At 35.9% G+C, this 18,412-nt stretch overlaps 1 protein-coding gene across 2 annotated transcripts in view; it reads right to left on the reverse strand.

Annotated features, from left to right (window-relative positions):
• LOC140136796 (uncharacterized) overlaps positions 1 to 18,412 on the reverse strand; it is a 130,620-nt gene that overhangs the window by 104,398 nt on the left and 7,810 nt on the right. For both annotated transcript variants that reach the window (XM_072158394.1, XM_072158393.1), the window contains exon 2: positions 3,596 to 3,818. In XM_072158394.1, coding sequence (XP_072014495.1) covers positions 3,596 to 3,816 — 221 coding nt within the window. In that variant the 5' untranslated portion in view covers positions 3,817 to 3,818. The remainder of the gene's footprint in view (positions 1 to 3,595; positions 3,819 to 18,412) is intronic.

The following is an 18,412-nucleotide window of genomic DNA, read 5'->3' on the forward strand; positions in this document are numbered from 1 at the left end:
TCAAAGCAAGCAGAAGACAAATTCATATAAATTAGGGCAGCTCTACACAACATGTACAAATCTATTCAATTTAAAATCCACACTACCCCTGTGGAAGATTTTGAAAATATCTTCCACAGAGGGAGTATGAATTTCAAATGGAATTAGCACATTAGGCAGCTCCATTTGAATTTCATACACCCTCTGAGAAAAATTCAACCTGAATGTTCCTCTGAGGGAGGGTGAGTTTCAAATGGAGCTGCTATTGTGTTAATTCCATTTGAAATTCATACTCCCCCTGTGGAAGATATTTCCAAAATCTTCCACAGGGGCAGTGTGAATTTTAAATGGAATAGCCAAATATTGTGTTTAGTGGTTAAACAGGTCACCTCACATCGATATTTAAAAATAGAACATAACAGTAAATTTGGTTATTTACATAATGTTGTCATCAACATTAGCTCTCTCCGTGCGGGTGTCGACTGCAGACGACAAATTGTAAAAAATTAAAAATTTCAAAAATTTCATAATTGTAATTTTTCATCATGTTTGGAATCAGCATGAAAAATGCATAAAAATGAGTACAAACAAGCCTAGTATTGGACCAGTGGTTCTTTAGATAGCTCTTAATATTTTGAGAAAATATCTCAAAACTTGGACTTTTTATGTTGATGCCTATGGCTAGCACGCAGAGCATTAACTCCGTACATACATGTACCCACAAGCCTTCTAAGGTATACTGTGTCAACTTGGAAGAGAACCATACTTGCATTTCCGAGGAAATTTTCTCGCAATATATTTTTTGCCAATTTTGAAATATTTCGCACATTTTAAGTCCACAATATTCAATATTCTTTACGTTGACCTCACAAATGGAATATGTTCACACTTTGTTATTTTCATGGAAGCTACTTGGAACGTGACACTGTATAAGTGTAAATTTTTCGTTCTTGGCAATTGTGATTTGTTTCAATCGTTTTTAATGGCTCGGATAGCAATGTCTGCACAGTACTTTTTGTGGGACCTGAGGGCACATCAGACACATCAAATTGCATTTTAAATATGAGGAATGTCCTTCTGATATCAAGTCATTTTGAAATTTGTGATATAATACAAATGTTATGGCAAAATATTAAAATGTCATTGAAGTAAGCTTTATCTAATGAGCTCGCCACCAAAAAAAAGGTGGTGACGTTACATTTTGCCAAAGTCGACTCAAAACAAATGATGATATCTCTGTCAAGCAAGAAGGTATTGTCATGCTTGTGGTCTCATTTTATTGCTAAATAATATGCACTTTCAACCCTGTAGAAAGAAATACTTGAACTTTTTTAATACTGACACTGTGCTTCATAGAATTCAGAATGGGCAGGGTGGGGTGGTGGGATGTGGTGTTGGGGATGTGGTACACACAAACTCTATGGGATTGGTATTTTTAGTGCGTAATCTGCTTCTGTAAAGGCTGTAAATTGGATTTGGACTCTATTTAGCATCTAAAACACTCATGGCCTTACAGCTAAACAATTCTACTAATTGTTTTTAATAATTTATGATTGGTTTAGTCTAGAAAATACAAACTTTTCCATACAAAACTACCCGTTGTCATATTAAACACTGTATTAAGTAATGCTTATGTCTTCAAAATCTAAAAGTTACTGTAAAATTTTAATTACTTATCCTATCATATATAGTCAAAGTATAGATTTTCTGAAGGGAAATTTGACGAGGAATCTAAATATGGACATATTTTTTCTGTATGGTTAGGGGGAAAATGTTTAGGTTCAAAATATGAAAAAAAAAAAAAAAATCTAACATACTTTGGGACACCCTATATTTCGAGATTACCAAACAGCTGTGATTTTGGTTTCTTCCAAAGTCAGTTGGCTCTCCATATCCTCTAACCAAATGAATGTTGTTTACTTCCAGTTTATTACTGTAAGTTGGTAATAAGCAATGCATTGAGAGTGCACACCAGTAAATACAAGTCTCCTACACCCTGGGAGAAAAAAATCAGTGTTTAAAACGAGGATTCGTGCAATACGACTAAATTAAATCCATCAGAAAAGGCTTAAAACCCAACTATTAGGCCCTGATTCATATTTAATCCTCATTTTGGCCTGGGAAATAGATTGTCTGTGAAAAATGAGCAGGATCTGACTTTTATTACAATTTGGCTAAACTTTCAAAATGTGTTACATTTCAGAAACACCAAGCTATTTGTAAGGTGGCGTACGCTGTATGGGCTATAGGGTGATCTAGTCGGCTTTTTTCTGGAAAAGAATGCTGGATTCCGTATATAATTTCTACAATAGATGACTTCATCTGACCTTCGACTTGCAGAAAAGGTAAGTTTTGAAGAACTGAGTCGCTCTGGAGTCAAGAAAATGACGTTTTCCTGGGCCCTGTTTGTACAGAAAGTCAATGGGAGCTATTTACCGGTGTGCACCCTTGAGTGACCCATTTTTATCAAAATCTTTTTTATTCCACCCTGTATAACTTGCAGGTCACCCTGTATAATGAGTTGAAATGTATATATTTGAATTGCTTATGCCTTCACCTTTCCAAAAATGTATACCTTTGCTAGTTTAGGGTTGATGATTGTCGAGATAATCTAATTAGAAACCCGGTTGGTGTAAAAATTCATAATATTTGTCATGTAACGAGCTAAGGGTGGCGAGTTCAGGACACACGGCCATGATATGTACTTAAAGTGTATGTCACTGGCATGAAAAGCCGACCATCAATTGAAAATTTTGACCTTTCGTATTGAAGATATACATTTTTTTCCCAAAAGGCCAAAAAATGTTTGGTGAGCATTTTGGGATAAAAATCTATAATACGAAAGGTTAAAATTTTCATATGATGGACGGCTTTCCATGCCAGCTACATGCTTTCAGTAAATATCATTTAGATTGATACTACTTCATGGAGTGTTAATTTCAAAAAAATTAAAAATACCGGTATCAAATTTTAATAATTTGCCATAAAATTTGTATTATATTGCAAATTTCAAAAAATCAAAATTATTTGATATCAAAAGAACATTCCTCATATTCAAAATGCAATTCGATATGTCTGATATGCTCTTAGGTCTCACAAAAAATGTGTGAAAATGTTGCTATCCGAGCCCTTAAATTTGCTGTTCTAAGCATTCCACTACACACAAAAGGAGTATATTTGCATCTTGTTATTTTCACAATAGCTGCTTGGAGAGCAAAAAGCACAGAAAACACAAAAAATTTCCCTTTACAATAATTGTAAATAGAAATGTAGCACAAAAATATACACTTACAGTAGCCTGTAACCACGGTAATCGCTAAAACAGGCATTCTCAAATAGATTCTGTGAAGTGCCACATTCAAAAATGAAAGTCCCAGCCACTAACCAAATAAAAATGACAACTCGGGTAAAATGATGGCAGCTAGCAACATACATGTATCTCTCTGACTGAACGACATCATTTCAAGATGTAATTTTATGGCAGAAACAACACTGTACACATACATACATGCACAAAGATGGATACAGTACATGTAGTGTGTCAACACATTTATTCCCTTCTGGCTTGGAACTATGTAAGTCACACATTTCGTCCCAAGAATAATGAGATACATACCTCGCAAGTGTAAGATCATGTTTGTGGTATTCTAAGGCTTTACCATATTCCTGTAAATAAAAGTACGCATTCCCCAACTGGCTGTAAATGGCACTCAGTGTTTTTAAATCGTCTGTGCCCACGTCGACAGCGGCTTCGAAATACTGCACGCCCTCGCGACAGCTTCCTGCTTTGCAGAGCCGTTCCCCTTCTAAGGCTAGTTCCATACAAGAGGCCTCCATGTCTAAAGGTAAAAGAAAGAAGGGTGGAAAAACAAAAAACTTGGATTAAATTTGTATCCACACAATCACTAGGATCCACAACATGCTCATCTATCAGGGGAACAGTTCTTAAACCCCAATACATTTGTACATTCATTGAATGACCTTTGAAGATTTGGGTACAAAACTCATACTCTGCAACTTGAGGTCAAATTTTGCACTATGATTATGTAATTGAGGTTATTGGACTATGACATTGGGATGAGGCTCTTGTGGTCCATAGTGAATGAACAATTGAATACCTATGTGGAAGAAGGGCCCATCTCCATTTTTTTTGCAAAATGAGTTAGACCCAGTATTTTATTGCCAGCAGACTGTTTTCCTTGTGTGTGAAAGATGAGCCAAAATCCACTCTCTAAATAGTCTTCCCGGTACACATAATATGGAATAAAGGCAAACTCCATGGAGTTGGGCCCTTCTCCCACAAATATTGGGTTAAAGAGGAATTTTGTTCATCCATGAAATCTGCTTTTCACTGCAATAAACTTTCTTGCTAACATAATGTATGCTTCTACTTTAGGCTTGGGCGACTAGTCGCCAATAGTCGTTAGTCGTGACTATTACTGGTATATTTTTATGTTAACAAATCATGTTAAAAGTGCCATATATCTGCACCAAAACCAACCAAATACTAACATATAAACTGCGAAAATGTGATAAAAACATTAACCATTGTCATACCATAGTAACACTAACCAACATTAAAAGAATAAGAAAAAAACATTAAAAGCCGAAAATTATTTAGTATGCACAGTATTTCTTTGAAAGCCGAAAATTACTCAGTACAGTATTTCTGCCCAAAGTGCAGATATTCTCAATCATAAAGCCTAATAGATTTTTTTGTCATTCCAATTAGGTTAAATAGGTACGTATCTTGTTAATAATCGTATTAATATTAGTTTATCATTAACTGATGACCTAGTTTTTCCATCGCACTTTTATAACCCCAATGGGCTAGATATTCCAGTCAAAATTCATACCCCCTGAATTTTCATGATCTTAATCTTCCACACAGGGAGTGTGAACTGGGGCTACCTAAATGTGTGACTCCATTTGAGATTCATACTCCCTGTATGGGAGATTAAGGTCATGTCTTCCACAGGGGGTGTATGGCTTTCTTATGGAATAGTCCACTCAATCAGTCTTTGACAAGACACTAATGAAGCATAATCAGTCAAATCAATGAGGGAGGGAGACAGTCTTCTTCAACTTATATGATATCTTTGATACTGTAAAAATACAGCATAAATTTTCGCATGATTAATTTTGTTTATGTTTTGCAAATTTTGAGCCGTTCACTTGGTTTTTTAGTGATTTTAGCTTTTAAGCTTCTGTATGTAGACATTTTTAAAGTATATATAATTTTTTTTACACTTTGCTTTTTAATTTAAATACTTCCCATATATTTTTATATAGGCTCTTAAGAGAGAAGAAAATGTGAAGACAAATGTAGTGCAAAACTGTGGCCTTTACACTACCATAGTATTTTGCAACACAATGTCTGCCTCAAAATTACATTCTTTAATTACCATTGGTAAAATCAGGTCAATAAGACTGTTAATTGCCGTGTGTAATGCAATGAAAACATGTAGTTCACAACCCAGTGTAATGTAATGAAAACATGTACTTCACAACCCTAAATTGCAATTGATTGATTGAAAGAAGTTGCAGTGTATATATTCCAACTATCTTTTCAAAGGCCTGCTCCTTGTTTTCCTACTCATCAACTTGCCATCAACACCCATAACATCATCATCACCACCACCACTATCATCACCATCATCATCCCTTACAGTAAGGCAGGCATTTTCAGGTAATTTTGTACCCGGGTATCCTACACAAATTGTCGGGCAGGTAATCGGGTACCTAAAATGTGACCCCTCAGCACAACTGAGCCCTGAAGTCGCCAATCATCATTTTTGAGATATTCAACCAAAATATTCTGCTTGAAATTAAGCTTTAAAATGATGTATATCACGTCTATAGTACTTGACATTTAAGTAGTGAAAATCAATCAAACAGTCAATAAATCCTTTGTTTCCTATTGTTTATTGTTAAGTTCGATAGAGCATATCTCAATAGTGGCACTGGCGACATCCGGGCTCAGTTGTGGAGGATGGTCACAAATTGAAAAAAATAAATAACTAGAATTATGCGGTTCATAATTAAGGTGGCCCCACAAAACTATACACCACATGAGGCCACTACAATGTATATGGTCATTTTCACGGTAAAGGGTGTAACTTTGGATTTTTAACATTTTAATCCGTAGTGTTATAATAAAGCCACAGAATTCCATGATTTTTGGCCACATAAGTCATCTAGTTAGCAGCTACCTTGGGTAGCATAATCAGCTTTGGGAGTTACTGCGTTCAGTTTTAGCAGGCTTAAAAAATGTACTTAATATTGCCATTTTGAAAAACTATAAAAACAGTAACATTTTGTAAAACCCTGTGTTTTCTTCAGTTAGTTCATGGATAATTTTTTTTATCTTTAAAGTACAGTCATATGTTCAGTAAACACTTCCACTTTAGATTTAATTGTGAACAGTCCTGTATTTTTGAGAACCGGACTTCGATATTTGTTGTTTCGGAGGCTTCATTTTCCGTTAACAATTGTTAACAAACTTTGTGGGTGTAGCTTTGGTTCATAATTCTTGGTTATTTCTTCAGTTCTTCTTGATTCATAACAGTTGTTATCTTAACTTGAAATGGGTAACAAAAATTAGTCGATTTGCAAGCTTTTAAAATTTTTATAAAATCTTGACTTCAAAGAGCCGTTTTTCCGTTAACTTTTTTGAAGCCTCCGAAACAAACTGTTCAGCAAGCTTGTGCAAATATATATAAAAGAGCTCATCCAATCTATTTATCAAAATGTAGCAAAGTAGATCCTCAAGTCACATGTTTTTAAATCGTGGAGATATATATCACCGTTTGAAAATGGGACCCAATACAAACTTTCCGTTAACAATTGAAGCCTCCGAAACAAATGAAGCCTCCGAAACAACAATAAGATTAATTATCATCTATGCATATCTAAATTAGTGTGTTTCATACTGATATCTGCATTGTAATTATTACTTGATATGTGCAGAATGTCATAAATTTAAAAAAAATTTGACATTATGGTTAATGTTTGAAAAATATACTGATACCCATAAAAGCCTGTTTCGGAGGCTTCACATGCAAAAAACACCATACTTAACAAATGGGTGAAAAAATTAACATGTGATAAATCTACAATATCTGCCGCATAGAATCATTGATTCAATACACACAAGAAAATAACAGCTTAGATGATCCCAGCACTGTTGTTTTCAAAAAAACTACTTCTGCAATGTTTAACAATTGTTAACATGAAGCCTCCGAAGCAAAAAAAATGACTTGCTGTGATAATTAAATTTTTGTCACAACTGAAATTCAATACTTAGAAGCAAAGCATGAAAATTGGTAATTGTGATATTTTTTACCTATTTTTTTATGTCAACTTGTAGTAGTTAGCCAAATATTTATTTTTATGATCACCTGTGTTGTTAACTGAAGCCTCCGAAACACAAATCGCTTGAATTGCCAATTCTAAAAAATAACTCCAATTTCTGTGAAACTTGGCTGGGAAAATATACCTTTCAAATAACAGGGTTTTTTTTTTTAAATGATTTTGGAAAAATACAGAACAATTTATGAATTAAAGAGTTGACAGGAGTTATAGGAGTTAATGCTTTTTGCTGTTTCAGTGTGCATGTTCTCACCATTGATGGTTTGGTGAACTGTCATGTAACATGGATGTAAGCGTGATCCTAAAAATGCCTTTCACGGTGACCCAAACTATTTACAAGACCTCTTCTGCATTGAGGCTGGCCTTCCCTTTTAAAGGGAATTTTTATTATATTCAACCTTTGATTTTGAGTTGATTTTTGTCAACATCCAGGGTCTCTTAAATTTATTTCAGCTGTATTTTCCCTGTAACACATGAATCAAGGCCAACTAGAAATTGAGACAATGTAGGCAAAATATGCTAATGAGCTCATTAATATTCATAAATATGCAAATAATGTGACACAAAACTATCCCCGTGCCAAGTTTGAAGTTGATCTGCCATTGCGTTGGAGCTGCGCAGTGGATTAATGAATTTGCTTCCGCCCGGATAAACAAACAAACAAACAAAAAACAACAAAACAACCATTTGGATGATAACATAAGCCCCATATATATTTGGGGTCATATGTGGCCACCAAAACTTATTTTTTCAGGTTTGGAGTGTCCCTGGACCTAAACCTAAATGCTAGGATCATTCATGGTTGACCTCCAAAAAAGTGTGATGCAAGTTAATACGATGTGTTCTTGTCATACTTTCAAAATGAATACAATTTCAATGCATTTTGAAATCGGAGAGTATGTCATGAACCGTAATTATCAAGTTGCATTATATTCAAAACACTAACAATTTTTTTTTTGGAGGTCAACCATGAAAGATCCTAGCATTTAGCTTTAGGTCCAGCGACACTCCAAACCCAAAAAATAAATAACCTTGCATTTTTTGTTTTTGGTAACCCGATGCTGGATCTTACCCGGGTAGTGAAATCTCGGTCCTGTACCCAAAAACCTGACTGAAAATGCCTGCCTTACCCCACAGTCATCATCATTGTCATCATCAACAGCAGCATCAACAGCATTCTACCATCATCATCATCATCATCATTTACATCATATCATAAAAAGAGACACAAAGACTAACTACAGCAGCAGCATTTTTTACTCAACTCGTATGATGGCCATTCAAAAATATACCTTTCAAATAACAGGGTTTTTTTTTTAATGATTTTGGAAAAATACAGAACAATTTATGAATTAAAGAGTTGACAGGAGTTATAGGAGTTAATGCTTTTTGCTGTTTCAGTGTGCATGTTCTCACCATTGATGGTTTGGTGAACTGTCATGTAACATGGATGTAAGCGTGATCCTAAAAATGCCTTTCACGGTGACCCAAACTATTTACAAGACCTCTTCTGCATTGAGGCTGGCCTTCCCTTTTAAGGGAATTTTATTATATTCAACCTTTGATTTTGAGTTGATTTTGTCAACATCCAGGGTCTCTTAAATTTATTTCAGCTGTATTTTCCCTGTAACACATGAATCAAGGCCAACTAGAAATTGAGCCATTTTCAATTGGTCTATATACTTGATTCAAGCTGTAATTACATTGAGTCAATAATGGCTACATCCAGCTACATGTAGCACACAAGAAATCTGTCTACATTAATGCTCTGCGTGCAGCCATGCTCTTCAACGGAAAAAGTTGAAGTTTTGAAATATTTTCTCAAAATATCAAGAGCTATCTTAAGAACCACTGAACCAATACTAGGCTTGTTTGTACTCATTTTTATGCATTTTTCATGCTGATTCCAAATATGGTCATGAAAATTTACATTTCTGAAATTTTGAATTTAAAAAAAAAAAATTAAACATGTCGTCTGCAGTCGACACCTGCGTGAAGAGAGTTAAAGAAAGAGACTTTGCTCCTTGGCATCGTCTGTGCAAGTGTCTGCTGTGCATACATGCATATTCAATGAACAACTGTATTGTTGTTACAATATTGTCCTAAATATTGTGAGACTTGAAGTTATCAAATGATAATTTTTTCATGATTTGCAATATTTCACTTGTGACTTGTTTTTTATTTCCTTACTAATATTACTAATACTAATATAAGGCCAAAAAAAATTGTTGTGTTGCCCTCAAGTGGGAAAATGGGAAATTTGGGTCGGACGGTCGGATTTTTTTTTTTTTTTAAATTTTTTTTTTCAAGCCTTCAGTTTTTAAAAATCCCCCCAAATATTAAATAATGCTTCTTCAGTTAGGGGACATATTGTCAATTTTGACTTCTTTTGACCTGTTAGATATAAATTAAAGACTAGTCTTTCAATAAAATATAAATTTTAAGTGAAAAACATTGATTTTTTGAACAAATCTGTAAAAATCATCATTCAAAAAAAAAAAAAAAAAAATGCCGACCCTGATTTTTCAGGATTTAGGGTCGGGCGGTTGAGGGCAACACAACAATTTTTTTTTGGCCTAATAGTAATACTAGTAATATTGGTGCATTATTATTTGTGCGGCATCTACTTGGAACACAACATTTTCTGGAATTCTGTCACCTAAGCTTTCAAGTCAACATGCAGCATTATATTTAGCCAAGTTCTTATTTTTTTAAATAATGTTTTCTATCTTACATAAAACAATATGTTTCCAAATTTTGAGTTGTATTGCTCAAAGTGGTTTTGATGAGACTTCAGCAAATGTATACGGCCACGTGTTATGAGTTGGGGGTCTCATAGGCTGGAGCCCGGACATTTGCGCATAATTTTTTGCCTGAATGTCAAATTGTTTAATTACTGTAGATACCTACATAGGTAAATTATATACCAAATTAAAGCTCTTAGTGAGTGCTTCAAATTGGTACCTTAACTTTTAATATAGCATGTATACTTGAAAAGTTATAGCAGCTGAACGAAAAAAATGTCAGGGTGGAGTCGGCCCATGATATGCTGGCCCATGATATGCACTTTTGTGTTAATGTTTGCTCCAGCTTGTTTATATGTTGTTTCTGATTTGCTTCTTTGCCCAAAATTAGTCAAATTGCCTAAATATGACAAGCCTGGATATTATTAAATATTCTGAATGTGTAATTAACTGAATTATTTAGCCAGGGTGGAGTCGGCTTACGATATGGCTGCTCGAGAAATAGCGGCTCAGGATATGCTCTTTTCCGGTGAAGTTTGCGAAAACTTGTCAGGATTGTATTTCTGATTTGATTTACACTCTCAGATTTAAATATTTAACCTACAAACATAACCTTCTTAATTTACCTACATGGTCCTGGTAAAAATCCCTTTTTTTTTGTTGGGTGGTCCATGTATTTTACATGTTCAGTGGCGCATCATGGTAAGTTTTCTGAAGGGGCAAAGACAAACAAATTCCTAGTAGCCATCATTTGAACCTGTGATTACCCGGTGTGATTGTTGTGCAAAACAATGGCTATTGTACACTATATTTAAGCCCAAAATTAAGGTGAACATTTGTGTTTACCACTTACCAGGCCAATTTTCGATTTCACACTATGGGGGGGGGTGAAATTTTCTTTGGGAAGGGGTTGGTTATAGGGGTGTTTGACATTTATTTGGGGGGTGAGTTAGCTAACCAACTCATATCAGGTGGGGGATGGCTCAACCACCTAACCCCCTTGGTCTTCACAATTTCAAAAGACTACAATTACATTTACATAAAGTCACTTCAATGTACATCAGTTGAACATACATGTGTATTTAAATTAGGACTGACTTCATCTCATTTTTTGTGATTCTTTGTACCGGTACCTGTATCTTTCTTGAACATAAAGTAATTTTGTATAAGACTTTCCCAGGAGACAGTAATTCCAAAAGAAACTGTTTTGCATATTGGGATTAACTTGCAAAATATAGATCTGAAATTCTGCAAATCTTATTATTTTAAATCCTGTTGTTGACTGTGATATCGTATACAAGTGCAACTTTAACTTACTACAAACTTAAAATTTTGGACAACAAATTTCAAAATACTGTGAATAACTTGTTGTAATGTCAACTTGAATTCATATACATATCATTCTTGTACTTTTAATTACTTAATTTTTCTAGACAGAACATGATCTGTTAATTTCATCAAATTCAGCACCGTTTTTGAATGCTGCGTTTTAACCCTTGCGCAATTTGAGCACCATAACAGGTAGCAAAGTAAAACTATATATTTTCTGAAAGCTTTTGATGTGAGGAATGCAAAAATGGAGTCTGTTTTGGTGTAGGGTAAGGCATTTTAAAAATAGGACCACTTGATCTTTGGCAATTTTTTTTTAATTTTTCCCTTTTTATCTTCATATATATTTCTTAGCATTGCCCTGCATCATAAATAACTGCATTTTTGGAATCCTCATGAAATTTCCTTTCAGAATATGTATACTTTGCCTATAGTAGCATGTACAGGTACTGAAATAATTAATTATAAACAAAAAATGGCGCGATTTCCCAAAAATATGCAATGTCCGGCAAAAATCCCCCAACTCAAAACGCATGGCCATACATACAATGCCCTATAGGATAGTACATACTTCCAGGAAGCGACTAGCCCATGGGGTCTAGGGGCCCGCGTTAGGGCCCCAGGTGGGGATCCAGGGGGCAAAGCCCCTGGAAAACTAGGAGTTTTAGCTATTCTAGGGGGTCAGGAAACCCATATTTTTCATTCAATTTGTCGACTTGATGAGATATTCTTTATCCATTGTCACCCACTTACAATAATCAAGATCAAACCAATGAGCTTCCTTTTGATACATTTTGTATGTGACAACAAAATCTCAGTTTTGATGAAGACAAATGTGGGATGACTCGGATGAGGCTGTCCATGCAGTCAAGAACCTTTAAAAGAAATTGTCAATTTTTCCTGGATGGTCAAATCTCTCTTAAATTACTTAATTCCAATTAGTTTGCTCATATATAACCAATTTGTTATTGTATGCACAATACAAACATAAGCTGATAAAACCACTAGGCCTCAAGCCATCTAAAGTGACCAGCAATGTCTCAACCATCCACTATAAATAGGTTCAAGCGTCTGCAAGGGAAGAAATTTCATATGCCAGATTATGAGTACATGTATGTTTTGAAACAACCGTTGTCGGGAAACACATACTTTAATGATACTCAGATTATAGTCTTATGTGATTACAGATCAACTGTGACAGATTCCCTAGATTTGAATTTTTTTAAATGAGCTGCTAAGTGCTTATCTCTACATTATCCGCTAACACAAAGACTTCTAGTAATTGCTGTCTATAGTAGATAGCTAATAATAGTAAGGCTTCGCGAATATTTTTCTCCTCTTTTTGTTTGTCCTCTTCCTCAGTGACTAAAGCATCGACGCTCCGATATAAAATGTATATTGAAACGTCTACTGAAGATAGCAAAGTTAGCTGCTAACATGACTAACATTATTACATTAGCAAAGTGAATTACAAGATTTTAAAGTATTATTTGGAATACTATCTTCTGAAGATAACAAAGGTACTTCTACTATTTATTAACATGACTAATTGTCATCAGCAAACTGAAGTACTATCTACTAAAAATATTGCATATTTATTTATTGAGATATTAAAGACCGCTAATCATCAAAATCACATTTTTGACTTAAAATGATATCAGTAAAGAAAAAACTAATAAAATTCAGTGCTGCAATAACGATTCTCAAGTCGGTTACAAACTAACCCAAGAGAAATTTAATCCAGGGCTGATTATTTTGGTAACCATAGCAACAGGTTCCTCAGTGTAATATGATGTCACATTGTCACACTACACTTAGCTCTTGACTTAACTACATCTTAAATATTTTTGTAGAGTGTTACGTGGTAATTTACAGACACGTCGAGTAAGGGGAGCCCTTAAAGGGAATAGGAGAGACATACTCGAGTGGTTTGGGTACCGTGATCTTACAAAAACACACGGAATGGCTACAAAAGCATTTTAGAAGTCAGTGTGTTTTTAGGGCGGGTGTGTGGTTGAATGCATTTGTACAACTGCTGTAAGAGTGCATTGACTGAGATTCATTGATTTTATGAAACCGACGTAAATGATAGACATGTATACAATACATTGAGTAATTTTATCAATCATGCTTGCAGAAAAAAAAACATGGGAGTTTACAGTGGATTATTTAAAACACTCACATTTACAGTATTTACAGTATCATACAGGGTGTATCAAAATGATTGGTACCCAACAGTTTCCAGTGATTATGGACATGACTGGCACATCAAAATACAACATGGGATCCGCATAATTTGTTGATTAATGTCTTTAACAGTTATATAACAATAAATTATGGTTATTTTAAGAGGATCCAATGTTGCATTAAGAAAAAGCAGGCTTTTCAATAACCATCAAAACTGCCGGGTACCAATCATTTTGATACAGCTTGTATAATGTAGGGTCAATCTTGGTATTTTTGCTTTCTTTTTTGCGACTAGGAGGGAAAGAAGGAAAGAATAAAGAGGGAAAAAAAAAAAGAAGTTGTTTTGGTCGAATTCGAACCAGAGACCCCAAGCACTAGTCGGCAAGGGTGAAAATAAGAAATGATGAACCAGGAGCTCCTTTTTACACAAAATGGCCCCTGGTACACTTCATTCAACATGGAACCAGGGGCCACTTCTAATCAACAAGGGGCCAATATTTGTTCTGGATGAGTTCATCATGCATTAATGGCTATAGAATTTAATTTTTGGGTGTAGTGACCAGGGGCCAGTTTCTGAAGAAAAGTGTCCCCTGGTCAGCTTAAATCTAGATGGAACCAGGGGCCATTTCAGGGTTTCTGGGGACTAAATGGCTCCCGTCTCCCACTTATTTTCACCCTTGCTAGTCGGCGACCGGTAGCCACAGGTTTTTCGCTGGCACGGCAACAAAACTATGCATACCATATATATTAGGGTGATTGCATCATCCGGATCATCCCATGGGATGCATGGATGCACAGTTCATAACAAGTAGTATTTGTAGTGACTGGAAGTGTTTACTGTGTTAGGGTTATATAATGTTTGCTGTTTTTATTGATTGTCCCTCTTGATTCTAATTCTGTTTCCCAACAGGAACTTCACACTCCCAAAACTAGAGCGATAACCGCACCATAGCTGAACCATGTGGCTTCGGCAGTATATTGTGGTAGGCCTATACCACTGTCACCCGGAGTCTGTAATGGACATAATCTCGAAATGCTACGAAGATATGACCACCCGAGTGGTGTTAATGAAAGAGGAAAAGTAAAGAATATAAAATAAACTAGAGCAACTGTGCCCTTTGCAAGGGCACGAGGTAAGTTAGGCGGATGACTGTGACGATCTGATCAAGCAGCAATACTGTGCAGGATAGTATTAATTTTAATAAGACTGTTTCATTAATTGCCGTTTTAATAGGCCTACCTTGATCGTGAGAAGCTGGCATTTTGAATTGAAAACTTGACTTTTGACCTCTGTATGACCCCCTTAATGACCTTAAATGCATTTTAAAATATTTAAAACATGTTAAGAATGTCATAAGGATCATTGCATTTAAATTTCAGGTCAATTGAAGCATTTTGAAAACTTGACCTTTGACCCCCTTTATTGCCCCTTAATGACCTTAAATGAATTTGAAAATATTTTCAACATGTTTAGAATGTCATAAGGATCATTGCGTTTAAATTTCAGCTCAATCGGAGCATTTTGGAAAACTTGACCTTAAATGAATCTTAAAATATTTTTTAAACTAGAGAACCTGCAGCTGCGAGGGCACCCCAGCTGTATGTGAGAGCACCACCAGCATGATAGCGATACAGTTTGACTCCCAATGACCCATATAACATCTGACCATAGATGTCCTTCGCTTGATGACCTTTGATGACCTCAGCCTGATTGAACGAAGTTTGGAATTTGACCCCCTCCGTAATGACCTTTGACCTCGGTTGACCTCAATTGTATTTCGTGCATATATTGCCCTCGTATCAAGTATTCCACCACCAAGTTTGAGCCCGATCGGACAAAGTTTGAAATTTGACCCCTCCGTAATGACCTTTGACCTCCGTTGACCTTAATGATATTTCGTGCATATATTCCCCTTGTGGCAATGATTGCACCCACCAAGTTTGAGCCTGATCGGACACAATTTGAAATTTGACCCCTCGGTAATGACCTTTGACCTCGGTTGGCCTCAATTTTATTTCAGGCATATATTCCCTTTGTATCAAGGGTTCCACCCACCAAATTTGAGCCCGATCGGACAAAGTTTGAAATTTGACCCTCCGTAATGACCTTTGACCTCGGTTGACCTCGATTTTATTTTGGGCATATATATTCCCTACATATCAAGGATCCCACCCACCAAGTTTGGGCCCGATCGGAGAAAGTTTGAAATCCATGACCTTTGACCTTGACCTCCGATGACCTTTAAAACTACCCGATAAACAGCGCACGCCCGTACCCATCTATGTCTGAAATATCGAACGACGATGCGTCGAAGCGGCGAAACGCAGAGCCGGACAGACAGACAGACAGACAGACACACAGAGCTCAGGCCGCTTATTTTATTAGTATAGACTAGTGCACCTGCAGCTGTGAGAGCCCTGATGCTGTGAGAGCACTGGCTGACCTCAATTTTGTTTATGCGCATATATATTCCCTCAGTACGAGGATGCCACCCACCAAGTTTGAGCCCGATAGGACAAAGTTTGAAATCCATGACCTTTGACCTTTGACCTCGGATGACCTCCATATAATGTTTTTCATGCTCCCCTCATACAAAGGATTCCACCTACCAAGTTTGAGCCCGATCGGACAAAGTTTGAAATTGGACCCCTCCGTAATGACCTTTGACCTCGGTTGACCTTGATTTTATTTCGCCCCTATATTCCCCTCGTATCAAGGGTCCCACCCACCAAATTTGGGCCCGATCGGACAAAGTTTGAAAATTTGACCTTTGACCTTGACCTCCGATGACCTTCAAAACCACACGGTCAACATGCTTTTCCGGCACCTACCCATGTCCCAAATATCGGATCGATGCGTCGCAGCACGGCGGAACGCATAGCCGGACAGACAGACAGATAGACAGACAGAGACCGCTTATTATTTTAGTATAGTAGATGTTTAGAATGTCATAAGGATCATTGCATTTAAATTTCAGCTCAATTGGAGCATTTTGAGAACCTTGACCTTTGACCCTTTTATGACCCCTTAATGACCTTAAATAAATTTTTTTAATGTTTGAAACATGTTTAGACTGTCACAAGGATCATTGCATTTAAATTTAAGCTCAATCGGAGCATTTTCAGTTAAAATGACCTTTTTTTTACCCCTGTGACCCCTGGATGACCTCCGACGTTTGGAAATATTTTTATTATATTCTTTATGTTTTCCTCTTTCATATGACACCACTCATGGGGTCATACCTTCGTGGCATTTAGAGATATGTCCATTTCAGAACAAATGGTTAGTCAGTTAGTAACTTAGTAAGCTAGTAAGTAAGCTAGTAAGTAAACTAGTAAGCTAGTAACATTCACTCTTATAGGCTGATACCATTTCATGGTTCAGCAAAAATGCAGTCTAGATAAATCCCTGTTTGGCATGTGTTCCTCACTGCAGCTAACTGCATCATCTCAAATCCCACATCCAAGAACCCATAATAAAAATTGCATGCAATCTCTCTCTCTCAACTGCTATAATTCTCTTGTTGACATCAAACATCAGTTCATTGTTATCATATATACAGTCGTGTTGCCCTACCAGAGTGACAATCTCATTTCTTATAATGCCCCAAAAAAATAATTGTTTGTTTGTCTTCCACAGCTTTGAAAGATGAAGTGCGGGCGGGCAGATTTTTTTTTTATATTTTTTTTTTGGGGGGGGGGATTTGGCGTATTCCTGGACCTAGTTAGAGCTAAATGCTACAATCATTCATGGTGACTTTAAAAAAACCAACATTTTGTTTCTTTAATATGCAGTTAAAGTTATAATTTTGTTCATGTCATTGTCTTTTAATGTTTTCAAATCCAATGTATTTTGAAGTCATTAAAAATAATAGACTATGACATGAACACAAGTTATAACTTTGCATATTGAAGACACAAAATGATTTTGGGGGGCTTTTTTTACTTTCAACCATGAAAAATCTTAGTTAATAGCTTTAGGTAGGTCCAGAGATACTCCAAATCTGAAAAAAAAAATGAATTTTACTTATTTTTATTTTTTTTTTAAATTGAAAGAAAAAAATATTGGTCAGGCCTTAATCTGAGGAGTGGGCGGTGGAGGACAAACAAACAACTTTTTTTTTTTGCCTAATATTCATGCAGGCTGTGTACTCCCAGGTGCGGATTTATTTTTACCGTTGCAAATTGACAAGGGAACCTGCATATAATTGTGTCAAAACACAAGAGCTTGCTTCATATCTAGATATTATCTTTGCTTTTCACTGAATAGTGTGTTTATCCTTGTTTGATATGTACATCATAGTATAGAGTAGGGCTGCTAAGAATACATAACTGAGTTATTCGCAGCGCAAATCACATATTTTGGCTCCAAATGCATTTTTTGACATTTGGGAAAACATTTTTATGGATTTGGAGAGTCATTTGATTTTTTGTTTTTTCGAATTTGGAGAGTCACTTGACCAAGAGCCATGCACCCGTGGGTCAAAAATAAACAATTCTGAAAACATCACAACAGTTTTAGCTTTCAAGAAACTTTTGACGTTAGAGACATTTATTCTGATACTGTTTTGATTGTTTGTTGTAACCCTGGTACTCATCACATGAAAAGCACCTCTAAATTAAGTATGCAATTTAAAATCAAAATAACCATATATCTAGTATTTCAGATGCACTGTATTTTTAAGCTGTATTTAAACAGTGCAGTTCATTTTATCATTTTAATAGCCCCCCCCGAAAGTGCCTGACATACGCACAAATTTGGTAGTCTGAACTAATTTACTGACACATTCAGACCCCACCCA

Source organism: Amphiura filiformis, chromosome 17 (assembly GCF_039555335.1).
Source record: "Amphiura filiformis chromosome 17, Afil_fr2py, whole genome shotgun sequence".
Lineage (NCBI taxonomy): Eukaryota > Metazoa > Echinodermata > Ophiuroidea > Amphilepidida > Amphiuridae > Amphiura > Amphiura filiformis.